The sequence below is a fragment of the Vanacampus margaritifer genome, chromosome 12 (genome assembly GCF_051991255.1).
Source record: "Vanacampus margaritifer isolate UIUO_Vmar chromosome 12, RoL_Vmar_1.0, whole genome shotgun sequence".
Classification (NCBI taxonomy): Eukaryota; Metazoa; Chordata; class Actinopteri; order Syngnathiformes; family Syngnathidae; genus Vanacampus; species Vanacampus margaritifer.
The window spans coordinates 4327981-4343351 of NC_135443.1; the positions used below are offsets into that span (position 1 = coordinate 4327981).

Below are 15371 nucleotides of genomic sequence, written 5' to 3' on the forward strand. Positions count from 1 at the left end.
TGGATTTAGTCGATCATAGTAAGAAATGACTAAATTGTGACTAATGAGCATTTTTGTCCCAAAAAACAAAAACAAAACTACGATGACTGCCAAAAACACCGACTGTTATCGCGGCAAACGGAAACACCGAGCTTTTAAAACCCATTGTCACGATTTGATTCCCAGAACGCATTCAAACAAGCAAAAGTGTATAAAGTTGGACGTAAAGTCAACATGCTTTTAATTGACCGAGTAACTGCAGTGATTAAACGGACAACTTGCTCAAGACTCAATTAGAGTGGAAGACACGCTGCGGCCTCATTAAATATTGAGTTGGCTGCCCGCTACTTTGCACTCACCCCACGTCCGTTGCACTTTCCCGAGCACTCGTGCACGCCGAAGACGCTGACGTTCTGGCACTGGCGATTCAGACACACCTGCCGAGAAATGGCACGCAGATTGATCTAATATAGCGACTCCCCACTATTTCTGCATTTCGCATTCACAGAGCCAACATATGCTTGGGAGTCTTGTGACTTGTTAGGTTTGTGGCCTATGTGTTGCTTTTCCATGTGTGCTAAAGGTAGCAGCTGGTGCCGCCTTGGCCACCTGCGTCCAGTACAAGATGGAAGTACTCAAACTCCTCAGTAAACACCAATTTAAGTCGCTCTACGCAGAGGATAAACGACTTCAACATAATTACTATTTTTGCATTAGGATTGACATATCGGACTGAAAGGCTAAGTAATGTGTTTTTATTTACTATATGCTTAGCTTGACAAAAAAAAAAAAAAAAACTAAGAGTAGCATTACATTATGATATATATTGTTTTTGCGTTTGGTGATAGCTCACCCTCCCGTCTCCGCACTTGGTGCCAGCCAGAACCAGACCCGGATCGGGCATGTCGTCCCCGAGGTAAACGTGCGTCCCTCGACACAGGATGCGACCGCCCTCTTGGAGCGGGATGTTGGTTTCGATGGAAACGGCATTGGTGCCGATCACAGGCCGGTTGGCGCCACCCTGGCACTGGATTTTACCACACTTCGCATCCCTGGATATGACAACAAAAATGCATAAATCATTTTTTAATTTTTTTTTTTTTTTTTTTACATCTGTCCACATGAAAGGCAAAAGAAAAAAAAAGTACCCATTTACAGAACATGGAGGTAATTTTAGCCAATCAGAAGCCAGAAGAATGTCATTACCAGAAAAAAGTATTTATAATTAGAGCATTAGAGACTGAAAGCAGACCAAAAAAATATAGATAATAATAATTTTAAAAATCATCATAATCATAATTTGTTGTTCGATACAATTTTATTGCTGGTTTAATAAGTTGTATTTATTTCTATTAATCTTATTTTTATATATTACTCAAAAAAGACCCAGAGTGACAAAAAACACTTATTTTTGTACTTTTTTTTTTCATAATTAAGTACTTTTTTTTTCTTAAATAATTTTGCAAAAAGTAAATTTTCATTGATTTCAACTACTTTGAAAAAGTAGTTTATGTTTGTAAAAAAGGGCAAAATATTAATTAAAAAAAACTGTACTGTATGTTAAAAGTATAAATAAAAATATATTTTATTCCTGTTTTGGATTTAAAAAAAATCTTTACATATATATATTTTTTTATTGTCAAAAATATGAATTTGACAGTCATTGCAGCGTACTTGATTAGAGAAATCAACCAATTAGCAGTCAGATTCATTGATTAAGTTTGAAGATGGCTTATTGCATATATAACATGACGATTGCTAATGACACCAATGAAGCCAACATTTAAATGAACAGCAACAATAAGAGGCAGAGAAGGTCCCTAACTAAGCACAGGTAATAATTGCTGTTCCCACAAATCAGAGAGGGTACACGCTTGGGAGTATCGTTGCGTGCCGTTTGTATGTGTTGCTTCGCCGCGTGTGTGTTAAAGTAGCAGTTGTTTGAAAGTTGATCATTACAGTGACATCTATGCTAATGTTAGCCCGTATATAGCGTTTCACATTTAATGTTAACATTAAGCTGCTGGACTTTTGTGAGACAAAATGTATCTTTTGGTTGGATGTTTTAGTTTTTAAATATAGAATTTTATTTTTGCTTTATGTGTTAGTTTTACAGTCAGCTATCAAATAAACAGCTTGAAGCTAACACGCTTTGTGTATCATTTTTTCCTCTATGAATTACCAGGCCCACCTGTCTGTTTTCAAAATCAAATGCGGCCAATGAGCACGAGGTTGGCCCAGCCCTGCCGCAACCCCACCGTCGCAGCTGCAGACCCCCACCTTGCATCGCATTTGGCAAAGGAGCCTTTGGAATCCTTCCCGCAGTTCCCGTAAGGATCCCCCGCCGAGTTGACTCGCTCAAAGCAGATCCCCGGCGCTGGCTTGGCTCCTGCGCACGAGTCGGCACGGGTTCAAACATAACTGATACAAAGAGGGGCGTTCAAAGTCCAACGTCGAGAAAAAAAAGCGACCTGGACCCCACAGGGTGATGCATTGCTGCTCGTGGGTCTGACAGATGCCGTTGTAGCAGTAGCCGTCCACGGCGTGGCAGGCGTGACCGTCGTGGAGATAAACGTTGGCCGGGCAGTGGGGGTCGCCGCCCGTGCAGAACTCGGGCAGGTCGCAGGAGTTGCCCGACTCGCGGCACATGGTGCCCGCTGGCTTCAGCTGGAAAAATCAAATTGTTTTTTCCATTTTAGTTTTTTTTTTTTTTTTTTTTTTTTTTTACTCATTCACTCCCAGCCTTTTTTTTGTTGAAACTTTGGAAAACTAATTGCAGTAGAAAACTTTATAAACCCGGAAGCTCGCTTTTTTTTTTTTTTAAATTTATTAATTAATTAATTTATTTATTTTGCGATTTTTGTTATAATTTTTCAAACAAGGCTCTCAATTCTTTATTTTTAAAATTATAAGAAAAAGTTAGTTTTTTTAATTTGACGCTAATATTTTCTCTTTTACTGCAAATTTATACCTGCTTGACTACTAATAATCGGTATCAGTATCAGCCTTGAAAAAAAAAACTGTCACTAACTAAAAAAAAATGTATCTGTTTCAGTTTTGCAGCAATTAGCATTAGAATGTAGCTAAGTTTCATCATTATTGAAAACACTAGCAAAAAGAGCTTGTTGCAACATGGCCCTGGCTGATCTCTTATACTCTACTGCCACCATTTTTATAATAACTGTAATGCCAGAAGCTGCATCAAAGCCTTCTGTTCGCTCTTGCATAAAAAACAAAAAAAACAAAACATATAAATACGTTTTTGGGAGTGAAGGTCAAAGTATTAAAAAAATATATCTACATGCTTTTGGGTTTGAATGAGTTAAATAAATAATCCAAAACATTATTGCTATGCCATCTACTTCCATTTGATGTTTTGAAATTTCCCTTCCCAACGCAAACGCTCAAATTCTAACAATCCGGCATGTGTGCACCTCACTTTCGACAGCATCATTTGTCAATGTCAGGCCAGCGAGCGGAGGCGTCACCTGGCAGTCGTCGCAGCATTGTCCGTGGGCGCACACGGCGTCTCCTTTCAGCGTGCACGTCGTGGCGTTGCAGCACGGATTCAAACATTCCTTTAAGGAGGACGGCAAAAAGACAACAAGTTGAAACTATTTAGCTCTAATTAGCATTAGAATATAGCTAAGTTTCATCATTATTCAAAATCTGTTTAGAACTGTGGGTAACTGAGCTGTTTTTCAACGTGGCCCTGGTTGATCTCTTATAATCTACTGCCACCTGCTGGCCGTTTTTGTAATAACTACCATTGCTTCAAGTGTTCTCTTCAGTTCAGTGTGCATCAAAGCCAAAAAAGCATTAAAAAACACACATCAAAAACATGAATACGTCTTTGGGAGTATGGTAATATTCAAAATAGAACGTATTTATACGTTTTTGGGAGCAATTGAGTCAATTACAAAAACTTGACTTTTGAACTGGGGTGTGTAGACTTTTTATATCCACTGTAAGTAACATATGTGTTTGTTTCTATGTTAGTTTTTAGATTGCCTTTTCTTTCTTTACAAATGAATTAAATAGTGCAAATTGAATTTGTTTTTTTTTTTGTTTTTTTTGCTTTACATAAAACCAGCCCAAGCATGAAAAATGTTAAGCAACATATGGACTAGATCTCCACTCTGGAGAAACTCCTGTCAAAGCCAACGTCGTCTGGGGATCTGATCTTTAGAACTAGATCGGGGTCTCATATGTTTCACATTTAGGACTCGTGGACCCCTCATGGGACTTGGAGAAGAACTTAATTGGGAGTGCAGACCTCTCTCTGGAGGTCTTCATGTGTGATGTGACATAAACTGACTTGGTCCACGATGGACAGGACTTTCTGAGGCAAAGATTCTCCACAGTGACAAGACCAGCCCCTCCCCCTCCAGAGAGAACCCGAGAGAGGAGTAAAATACCCTGGGGCGATTTTTATCTTTTATTAGATGCCAAAACACATCAGCTTTATTTCTCCGAGTAAGTCACGCATTGCACCATCACGCAGAAGAATTTAACTGGGTTTTGTGGTCTCGGTGCGGATGTTGGCTGGGTCTCGGAGGTATCGGAGGGGAGCGTTGCAATCTGACAGCTGAAGGGAGATCGACTGTTTATCTCTCGGCCCTGTCAGAAGCCTTTTTTGCTTTGGAAAGGACACAAAAGGCGGCTTTCATCTCCGAGGACGAGTCGAGCGCGCCTGCACATCAAAGAGCAGGCGACATTTTGCACAAATGACACTGCAACCTGAAGGTCGACGAGTTTTCCCGAAACTACGTAGCTACCATGATAAATAATATTCAAATAAGAGTACCGCATTAAGTCTAAGTGTGCAGCAAAAAAGGAGGTTTAATTCAATTTAATGTTATTCTAAGGCAAGCCACTGTAACACAGTTGAACATAAACACTACATTGACATTTAGAAAATTTTAAAAAATGTAAATAAAAGTTGAATAAAATTGTACTTAACTCATTCACTGCCATTGACGGCTATAGACGTCAAAAAATCTTTTGAACTATTTCTATTAGTTTAACGTTATTTTTTTTTAACTTTTGTTAACAAGAGTATGAACCCCCCCACCCCCCCAAAAAATGTACATTTCGAACAGATATCAAATTTGTGATTAATCGTGAGTTAACAAGTGAAGTCATGCGATTAATTACGATTACTAATATTAATTGCCTGACGCCCCTAATTTTTTAAATAATTTTTTCTTGAAAAAAAAAAATTCTTAAAAAAAAAAAAAAAAGAAGAAAAGATTTTTAAAAATTAATTAATTGTAATTAATCACATGACTACATGACAAACCCAGAAAACCTTTGAATCGTGATTGGTCGTTGACTGATCCCTGCGCAACTGCGATATCATTTTCAGTCAACAACAAGCGGCAAAATAGCCGCTCCTTGAGATGGACAAAAACGGGTAGAATTCATATTCCACATAAACATTATTACGTTAATCAGAATGCCATGTTTGAGGCTTACACAACATATTAGAAAGAACATTTTTGACTTCTCTAAAAATGTTAACATAAAAAAAATAAAAAAAAATAAAAATAAGTATGAAACTATTTTTCATTTAAAACAGTATATTTATATATATATATATATATTTATAATCATCATATGGTCATTTTTGAATGGCACTGTGAAAAACCTTGATTAGTGTGAAACGCACCGAATATCATTGACGGTGTCCTTAATATTCTGACTAGCTTACTCGAGCAAAGGAAGAATCCCAAGGGCATTTTTAGACACCTCACTTCTTGAATGAATAATGCATAAGTGCTAATAACTAGTAGTCGTGTGTCTTTGGAGGTGCGGATTGAAATTAGAATTGTTCAGCCTTGAGGGAGGTCCGCGCTCTACGGGGGGGGGGGGGGGGGGGTCCATTTGTATCAAAAATAAATAAATAAAGACGATGATCAATCACTGAAACCTTTGTCACACAGTTTGTGCCTGAGTCGTTTTCCTAAGAGACGAGCAGCTGCAGTCATGCGCCCCGCAAGGTGCCCCACAGTGTTTTTATTAGTCCATGTATGCGTGTGCTGGTGTGGCGGCGACAAAAGCTGAGGGAAAGTTTTATTTCGGCCTGGACCCGATCAAACTTTCTCTTTTTCGTCACACCACCCGAGAGCGGCTTGATGAATGGGCCTGTGACTGGGAAATGACACTAGCGCGATAGCCTGTCACACCAGTGACTGACCACCGGGCGGCGGGGCTCGCACAAGCTGCCATGGAAGGAAAAGAGCTGGAAACGACAACTAGCGTGGCTAGCTGTGCTTTTGTTTCTTTAAAAAAACACATTTATAGTAACATCATAGGTCACAATAAGTATCAAGTGTGAGGGGAAACTGCAAAGTTGATGGTAAACATTAAAAATGAGATGACATCTATGCTAATTTATGTTAGCCGATTGAAGGCGTTTCGCATGATATGATAGCATGAAGCTAATGGACTTATGTAAGACAAAATCAGATGGCTCGTCTTCCTACTTTTAATTATGCCGTGGTTAACCTGTGACATCGAGGCTAATTTCCATTAGCCTCTATATAGCATTTTGCGTTATATGTTAGCACGAGGCTAACAGACGTTTGAAAAAATATGTGGTTTGGTTGAAGATTTCAGTGTTCAAACATACAAGGTGAGATGATATATGACATCTATGCTAATTTATGTTAGCCCATTTATGGCGTTTCGCATCGCATGAAGCTAATGGGCTTTCGTAAGACAAAATCACATGTTTTGTCTTCCTACTTTTAATTATACAGTGGTTAACGTCTCTTTATACGTGTATGAATATTAAGTACTTTAACTTAATTTTGATTTGATTTTAGTTTCCTAACAACTGTGGTAAAACTGACTTCATAATTGTATGACAGTAAAGTAGTTTTACTGTGCTTGTTGGAGGTTTATAATCACTGTGACATCGAGGCAAATTTCCATTAGCCTGTATATAGCATTTTGCATTACATGTTAGCACAAAGCTAACAGACGTTTGACAAAGATATATGGTTTGGTTGAAGATGTCAGTGTTCAGATATACAAGGTAAATTCTCTGATTGTATCCTCTGTATGTGTTTTTTTTAAAGTTCATAATTGTAACATCTATGCTAACCTCCGTTACACAATAGCATGAAGCTAACGTAATTGCTTTGTTAAACATTTTTGTTTTTGTTGAACACTTGCTGTGTGTGTGTGAAAGTTTATCTATGTTCATTTAAATTAGCCCATCTACGACATTTTACGTTATGTTAGCATTTAAACTAACAGGCTTTCATTAGACAACACAATTATAGCGTTTGATTGGTTGACCATTTTTGTGTTAAAACATACAATGTTTGATTAAGCTATTTCTGTAAACATGAACAGTGAGTGACAAAAAGTAATACTTTTCTGATTCCTTCAGGAAATGACATTGTAACCGGCAGCCTGTTAGAAGACGGACCCCGCCTCGTCCTTACCTCGGGTTCCCCGCAATCACACTCCTCCCCTTCCTCCACGTAGCCGTTGCCGCACTTCTGACCCCCGTAGAGCACCTTGACCTCGGGCATGTTGTAGAGGCACATGCCCACGCCTTTCTCCAAACTGGCTGCGAGGTCCTTCTTGCTGCACGTGCTGAACACGGTGGGGAACGGATACCTAGCAGGAGCACAGTTGACACAAGGTCAACCATAATGTAGCTGCTATTAGTCAGCTTTAGAATAATATTTGTTTAATTTGATTGAATCGTAAATATAAAGATTTATTTTGTGTATTTGTAAGAATGATGTTGTTTCAAGGGTTTGTTTTTATAGTGGAACCAATGTTCGTTATGTGCGTGTTGTATGGGGACACTAATGATTGACGCACTGCTATGTCATTCCTGGTAAGACGATGGCAAGCCAGCCTGAAGAGCTGCTGTTGTAGCGGTTGGAAGAAGCTACTTTACTCCTCTCTAGTACATGCGGCCAATAAGGTAAACTATTTGCAAGCATTTGCGTTCTTTCTGTTAGTATTTACGATGCCTTTTGGAAGTACAGTAGTGTACTGCTGTTAGCTCGCTAGCACGCTAGCGCTAGCTCGTTAGCACGCTATCACCGTTAGCATGTTAGCAGGCTTATTTACTGGATGTTAACAGGGCTGTATGGAAAAATTGAAGTTATGTTTTGATTGTTTATATCTTTATGTTCTCTATGAAAATTCTTTTTAGCTCTCTTTAATATGGTGTTTTCTGTATTTTGTACAGTTCTGACGGCATGCTTAACCACAATAAATGCAAAAAACAGACCCTTTCCAAAAAACGTATCCCAAGATGAGCTGAGTTAGGAGTGGCTCTACATCGAACGTGTTTATTATGACAGCTGAGGCCACCGGCTAGAGAAAGTGAGCCAAGCAGAAAGTGTCGACTTCCTTGGATAATATTGGCTCGAAGCCCCGCGGCGTCTCCAGGTGGATAGCTTGCCCAAGCGGAACTAATTTGGCCGAGCACAACAATTAGGCGCCTTTTAATTAGCCAGCCCCTTTTTCAGTCGCAGTGAAAATAAAAACACGGCTGAAGATAATATCTCACGCCTTAGGAAGGCTTCGGCGGGCTAAGATTTCACTGCTCCATCTTGCTCTCATTCGGGTTTATTGATTACCGTGTGAGGATCACTTTGAAATGCTCATCAAGTGAGAAGAAAAATGTTAATTAACGATCACCCGTGGATTCTTCAGTGAGTGGCTTTTGTTTATATCTCTGCTTGACTAGATGGATTTTAGTCTGTGGAACAAACCTTCACTTAGCATGGATCAACGTAGCTCATTTATATTCGTGTGGTGACTGGCATTGATCGTGTTGTTGGCGTGGAGAGGGCGGGATTTGAGAATCATCCAACGCGCACTTTTCCATATCGGCTAAGATTTCCTGCAGTTGGGCGTTCACATGATATACTACATCTGATGGTAGATTGAAGTGGTTGGAAATCACAAAATACCCTGAATGTGGGCTAAGTCCGGAAGAAGACAGTTAAATCCTCTTTGAAAGGAAGGTTAACACCTACATTTTTTGGCAATAAAAAAAAATCAAAAAATCTTTTTGCCTTCTGCCTCCGAACACGTGCAACCTCCCCGGTTTGCACTTGCCCTCGCCTGCTATATTGGCAGCTAGTATAACGAAAATTAGAGATAGACCGATTATCGGTAGGGATGTAACGATATCCGTACATCCCGATACAATTTTATTCACGATATAAAGGTCACGATACGATAATTATCACGATATTGTGGGGAAGTTGGCAAAAAATAGGTAAAAAAAAAAAAAAAAAGGACCTCATACTAAAAAAACACACACACACACACACAATACTGTGCTTTTGTACACTACAGCAATGAAAAATATTATAAAAATATATATAAAAAATGTATGCAAGCACACATTGAGTGTGATTTTGGAAAACTTTATTGGAGAAATTAATACAGAGCTATTTTATTTTATTATTTTTTTTAAGATGTGCTGATGACCATGGGAACTCCCGGAACTTGTTAGAATTTTAAAACAAATAATTGTGTATTTTATAATTAAGGATTAACAAAAATGAATATTTTGCAAATCTGAAAATTTGTTCAATAAATTCAAGTCAAGAACTGGAATTTCTATTTTTTCCCAAAAATTCAATATTTTTTTCCCTTTTACTGAAAATGAATATCGGCTCCAAATATCGGTCATCGGCCTCCTTTGCTACTAATTATCGGTTTTGAAAAAAACCATATCGGTCTATCTCTACCGAAAAACTCCTAAATCAGATCACCGGTAAATTGAGTTACCACTTATTTGACCATTCAGCATATTTTGGGTTGGTTTTAGCACGGTTAATATCGTCCAAGTGGCAACTGTATTCTGTTCTGGCACTCTTCTGTATGCAACCCTCAGCGGACAAAACTTTCGACTTTACCGCTTCAGAAAGTCCAAAACGAGCCGCCTAGACACTGCAATCCCACTGAAAGTTCTCAAAAGTTCTCCATCTCACTGATAAATAAACGACTGAACGAGGACGTGAGGTAGATGTTGAATAAGGAGAGCCAAAATCAAAGCGCCCTGTCACTTGATTGCCAGCTTCAGACTTGACTCGGATGAGAGTGAAAGCGTTTTTTTCCCGCGGTGACTGTGCGGCTGCCGAGCGACAAATATTTAGTCCCGGCTAACAAGAGGAGACACGTCTGACCTTTTAGCAAATGTTCGTCTGTGACACCATTTTTTGATTAAAAGAAAGGACACGTTGTGCAAACATCGGGATGTCTTTTTGCGAATGACATCCACCATCTTGCTTAATCTCAATTTGACAGCTATTTGTGCAAATTCTACGCAAGTAATGCGGCTCTTGATGCCTACGAATTCCATTAATGAGGCCTGTCATGAAGGTGCACTCGTTTGGTTCCTTTCTTCCTACTTCACCACAGACTAAAGTGGGGCGGGGATGAGTTCCGTTGTAGTACCCACACTGACCTGCGAGGGGCAGCATGGTACTAAAGGGGATCCAGACTGCCGGAAAATACAAAGAGTAGTAGTAGAATGCGCTAGGCTAACTGTTAGCTCATCTGGAATCTACACTACAGTTGCGAACTCGTTTTGTTGCAATTTCTTTGTTGTGGATGACTGTTGTCGCTTCACGATTGGCTATCGTCTGAATTTGCAATCAGAAATATTGAACATGTTTAACATTTATGATTGTCGGCAGAGGCTGATTTCTGAATAAATTAAATTAAAATCACTCTAACCAGCCCGATTATCAACGTGTGTACGCCAAGGTAATTACAGTTGACGAAAACTAATGAAAACATGAAAACTAAAATGTAAAAAATAAATAAATAATAAAATCATTAATGAAATGAAATAAAAACGAGTGCTTAAAAAATCATTAATGAAACATTTATAAAACTAATTAGAACTAAATATAATTATGATGAAAATGTCCTTCGTTTTCATCTTTGTCAATTTCATATGCGAGCTTTTGGAGTTTATTATATTTTTCCTTTATTACAAAATATTTAGTTGTTTTTTTTAAATATCTGGCATTCGACAAATACTCCATGTAAAAAACTAAAACTAACATTAAAACTAATAAAAACTTTTGAGCATTTTTGAAGAAATAAAGACAAAAAAACATATCGTTCTAAAAAAATAATTACTAATGAAAACTAACTAAATATGAAGAAACAAACTTTTAACACACTTCATACCACAACTAACGTGTCACATCCAACAATCGGGGAAAAATACTCCAATTTGGTCCAATGATCAGTATGCGTGTACGCGGCTTGAGAGATGTCGGGCTTCCTCGTTTGACTCGTCGGCTGTGTGCGCGCCGAGGCGTAAAAGCACCTCTCGCCGTCATCCTGATTGCAGCCGGCAGTGCCACCGATAATCACATCATTTGGATGCAAGGCCGTCCTCTCCCCCGTGAGCAAGTTTAAAGTAAGAGAACCCCTCCAAAAAAAAAAAAAAAAAAAAGTGGGCACACAACCACACCGCTACATTTACTGTATGACCTCATCGCCATAGATAAACTAGATAAAAAAAATAAAACGTCATGATATAATAACGAGTTATGATTTGTTTGAATAATTCATCAGCACTGTGACTCATGCTGCCGTGTTTGGATCATATCGTCGTTCCTCCCGAATGCCCGCCATGACTCCACTTGTCCTGACGATGAAGTAGACACAAGTCAAAAAGCACTTTTTTTGGCTGCCTGCTCAAAAGGTACTTTAAGTTCATCCGTGGCAATTATTTTTCATCGTCGGGTAAATTATGTATTTGAGGCTTTTTTAAATGATGTGCCCACAAGGCAAGGTCTCATTATTGTCTGTTGTCTGAATTCAAAGTACACGAATGAAGGGTGTACTAGAACCATATTGATGGCTTGTCGGAATTTTGGTAAACTAGGGCTGCAACTAATGATTATTTTAATAAATCGATTAATCTGTTGATCATTTTGGTGGCTAATTGATGAATCGGATTAAAAAAAAACTACTTCTAATATCTATCGCTGTATTCAAAAAGGACATTACTGTAAAATCCCAAGACATTTTTTACCATAAAAAATGATACAAAATTGTACCAGTGTTAGAAACTCATAAAAAAGATTTAAAAAAAAAAAATCTAATCTAATTTACTTGTACCTAGATATTGTAAAAAAATAAAATAAAATAAAAGGCATACTAAATGTTAAATTAATGTAATGCTAAATTAAAAATGCTTGCATGTGCACCGATTAAAGTAAGGTATCTAAACGATTATCAAAATAATTTGCGACTAATTTGATAATCAATTAGATGATTAATCAATGCACCTCTAATTTATATGCAATTTACATATTAGATTCTGAGAAATCAATAGCCGATGAACAAAAACTACAATTTCAATTATTCCACTTCAAATTCAAAAAACTATCGAAACATTGAGGTTCGACTGTATTACACTTGGTTTTCCCCCAAAATCCAAATATCAAGCGGCATATTAGATAGAGTCTGTCTGGTTTTAGCAATGGAGCGGAAAGCCGCCCGGGCAAAACTTCCAACGCGAGAGTCAAAATCCGTTGCTGCGCTCTGGACCGGCCTTATCAGCTTTGCTGTTTACTAACATGAGAGTCCATCGCTCGCGGCTGCATTGTTATCTCCTCGACCCAGGCCACGTGGGTGGAATACTGGAGCAGCTGCTTCAGTCTCTGCTCTCGGGCCACAGCGTGTGTCTCGTGTGTGTGTGTGTGTGTGTGTGGCTGTCTTGCGATAAGAGCGATTACAGTATGTAGCGAATCTGCAACATCGTTTACAGATGAAAATGAGCTAGTCTGACTCCATACATCTCGTTAAATGAGATCTATTTCTTGAAGAAATGGAGCACAGATTACGGAGCCATTTTCCTGTCAAGCACTTTTCGGAGCTGATTGCATCATACAAGTGACCTAGCCAGTGAGCCAATGGCAAGGCTGGCTTTTGTTACCATGACGACCAATGCGAGCGTGAGGGCACTTTGACGCCAGTTTCAGTCGACAGCAGGGGGCGGTGTTGGATAAAATGGTAGCCCTCTAAAATGGCTGAAAACAATTTTTCCACAAACTTGCCAAGAAAATGTTTGACAATTTGCGTCAGAAATGGACCGATCCATTTGATTGGGTCAAATTGGGTTATTTTTGACCCCTGGCTAATTTAACCCTATTCCCATCAAGTCAAAAACAACATGATTCTTTGATCAAGATGAGGCGTTACCATGATAGCATGCCAGTTAGCATGTCTGCCTCGCAGTTTGGAGGTCCCGGGTTCGAATCTTATCTTGCTCTCCCAATTCCCCAATCATTCACGTGAGGCGAATTAGACGGAAAAAAGATGGCGTCTCACCCCGTGGAGGGCGTCATGATGCAGCCGCCGCGGTCCACCGTCATCCTGCAGCCGCAGCCGCGCTCGGGCGTGTCGTGATTCATGCCGAAATTGTGGCCCAGTTCGTGAGCCAACGTCACGGCCGCGCCCAAAGGGTTCTCGGAGTGATCCTGTGGCACGGATGCGGAAAAAAGTACAGTAAGAGTAGAGCATAATGAAATAGACTAAGTGCAGTTTCTGGAGAAATTGCGTAAGAATGCTGGATAGCTGAATGCTAATAGCTGAATGCTAATATTTGAATGCATGTGGAATGCTCTATTATAACAATAATGTTAAATGACATAAAAAAAAAGGATGTTTAAGCTGCTGATTTCAGTAAATTTGGGATCACTTCTGCCACTTGTGGCCAAAAAATGAAACTGCACACTCCCTTCTTCAAATACACAATATGCACGCTACGTCATATTCGCAGACAGAGTGCAGGAAATTCAAACCCGAATCCAGTCTGAAAACTATTGTCGAAAGTCGTGCAGGAGTTGTAAAAACGTAAAAAAAATTTTTTTTAACTATTTCTATTAGTTTAACAATTTTTTGTATGAAAACAGACATTTTTTTAATTATCTTTAAAAAAAGAAAAAAAAAGGAAAAGATTCTTAAAAATTAGGGGTGTCAGGCGATTAAAAAAAAATTATCACATGACTTCAATAGTTAACTCATGATTAATCACACATTTTCTATCTATTTTAAATGTACAAAAATTTTTTCTAGGTTTTCATACGCTAGTTAACAAAAGCGGGAAAAAAAATGTTAAACTAATAGAAATACTTGAAATGAATTTTTGACGTCTATAGCCGTCAATGGCAGCGAATGAGTTAATCTTGGCGGCAGCCATCTGCTGCCAATAAAGCAACGGGGACGAGAAACATCTGGAGAAGGTCGCGCCCGAAGAAGACACATCTATTACCGTGAGGGCAGGTCCATCTGGGCCGCTGCCTAATGGCATGGAGCAGATAACCACTTTGCCATCGGACAGCCGGGCCCGCGCTGGCAGCTCATTTTTACACCAAAAAAAAAAAAGACGTCGTGATCGGAATGAGGGCTGGCACCGGCCATTTATCATCAAAATGTAAATTCCTTTTTCGTGTGTGTGCGAATAAAAACACCTCAGCGAAAAATTGAACGACCGTGCGACGGGCAAGGTCGTTTCACCTTTTTTACGAAATGATGTCATTTCATATAGCGGCGTGTCGGGATGCGCACGAACGCCCTTGCGGCGGAGAGTCAACACCTCTTTGGATTTATGAAAGGCGACGGGGGGGGGGAGGGAGAGGAGGCGCTGAAGCGTCGCGGCTCACCATGACGATGCCTCCGGACTGCTCGGCCGTGCACATGCTCATGATGGGCGCCATGCCGATGGTGGTGCCCTGGAAGTAGACCCCGCTGCAAAAAGACACAAGGATTAAGTCATCAATTGTTTATTCAAACGTAAGTCACAATGTCATTTGGGGCAAATTTAAAAAATAACGCAAACAAATCTGTGCTTCGTACACTCTAAAAAGAGTTGGGTCAAAGGTAACCCAATTATGGATGGAAAATGGACCGATCCACTTTATGTGTTCATTTGACCCAACTTGAATCACAAGTTGACCATCGGTCCATTTTTGACCCATATTTGGGTTATTTTTTACCCTACTCTTTTTAGAGTGTAGATTTTAGGGGTGGTAAAAAAACAATAGCAAAAAAAACAATTTGTCACTATATCGCGATATTACAGCGCACAATTCTCGTATCGATTCAATATGCAGCCGAATCGATTTTTTAAGATCAATTTTTGATGGAAATATTCAACAAAATTAGGGTTCACTCTTAAAGCATGGAAGAATGCTAAATTAATGGAACATTAAGCCTTAACATTTTATTTCAATGCTGTTCAAACATGAAACAGACCTGTTTGTTTAATAGAACGGCTCACAGTTATAAGCCAGAAGTACATTTTCATACAAATCTTACAGTGTGCATGTACAAGTTAACTGCTTAGTATTTTCCAAATTTGATTAAAAGAA

The 15371-nt window shown here is 39.1% G+C and overlaps 1 protein-coding gene and 1 long non-coding RNA gene across 2 annotated transcripts in view; one reads left to right on the top strand and one right to left on the bottom strand.

The window, feature by feature from the left end:
• The window catches only part of adam12b (ADAM metallopeptidase domain 12b), a 67316-nt gene that overhangs the window by 11845 nt on the left and 40100 nt on the right, over window positions 1-15371 (bottom strand). The window contains exons 10-17 of the mRNA XM_077581797.1: window positions 14664-14748; window positions 13330-13478; window positions 7437-7614; window positions 3468-3557; window positions 2451-2646; window positions 2260-2368; window positions 833-1031; window positions 339-416 (exon numbers count right to left, since the gene is read on the bottom strand). Coding sequence (XP_077437923.1) covers window positions 339-416; window positions 833-1031; window positions 2260-2368; window positions 2451-2646; window positions 3468-3557; window positions 7437-7614; window positions 13330-13478; window positions 14664-14748 — 1084 coding nt within the window. The remainder of the gene's footprint in view (window positions 1-338; window positions 417-832; window positions 1032-2259; window positions 2369-2450; window positions 2647-3467; window positions 3558-7436; window positions 7615-13329; window positions 13479-14663; window positions 14749-15371) is intronic.
• The window catches only part of LOC144061395 (uncharacterized), a 47584-nt gene continuing 40026 nt past the window's right edge, over window positions 7814-15371 (top strand). Inside the window, exon 1 of the long non-coding RNA XR_013296177.1 lies at window positions 7814-7930. This is a non-coding gene — a long non-coding RNA (uncharacterized LOC144061395). The remainder of the gene's footprint in view (window positions 7931-15371) is intronic.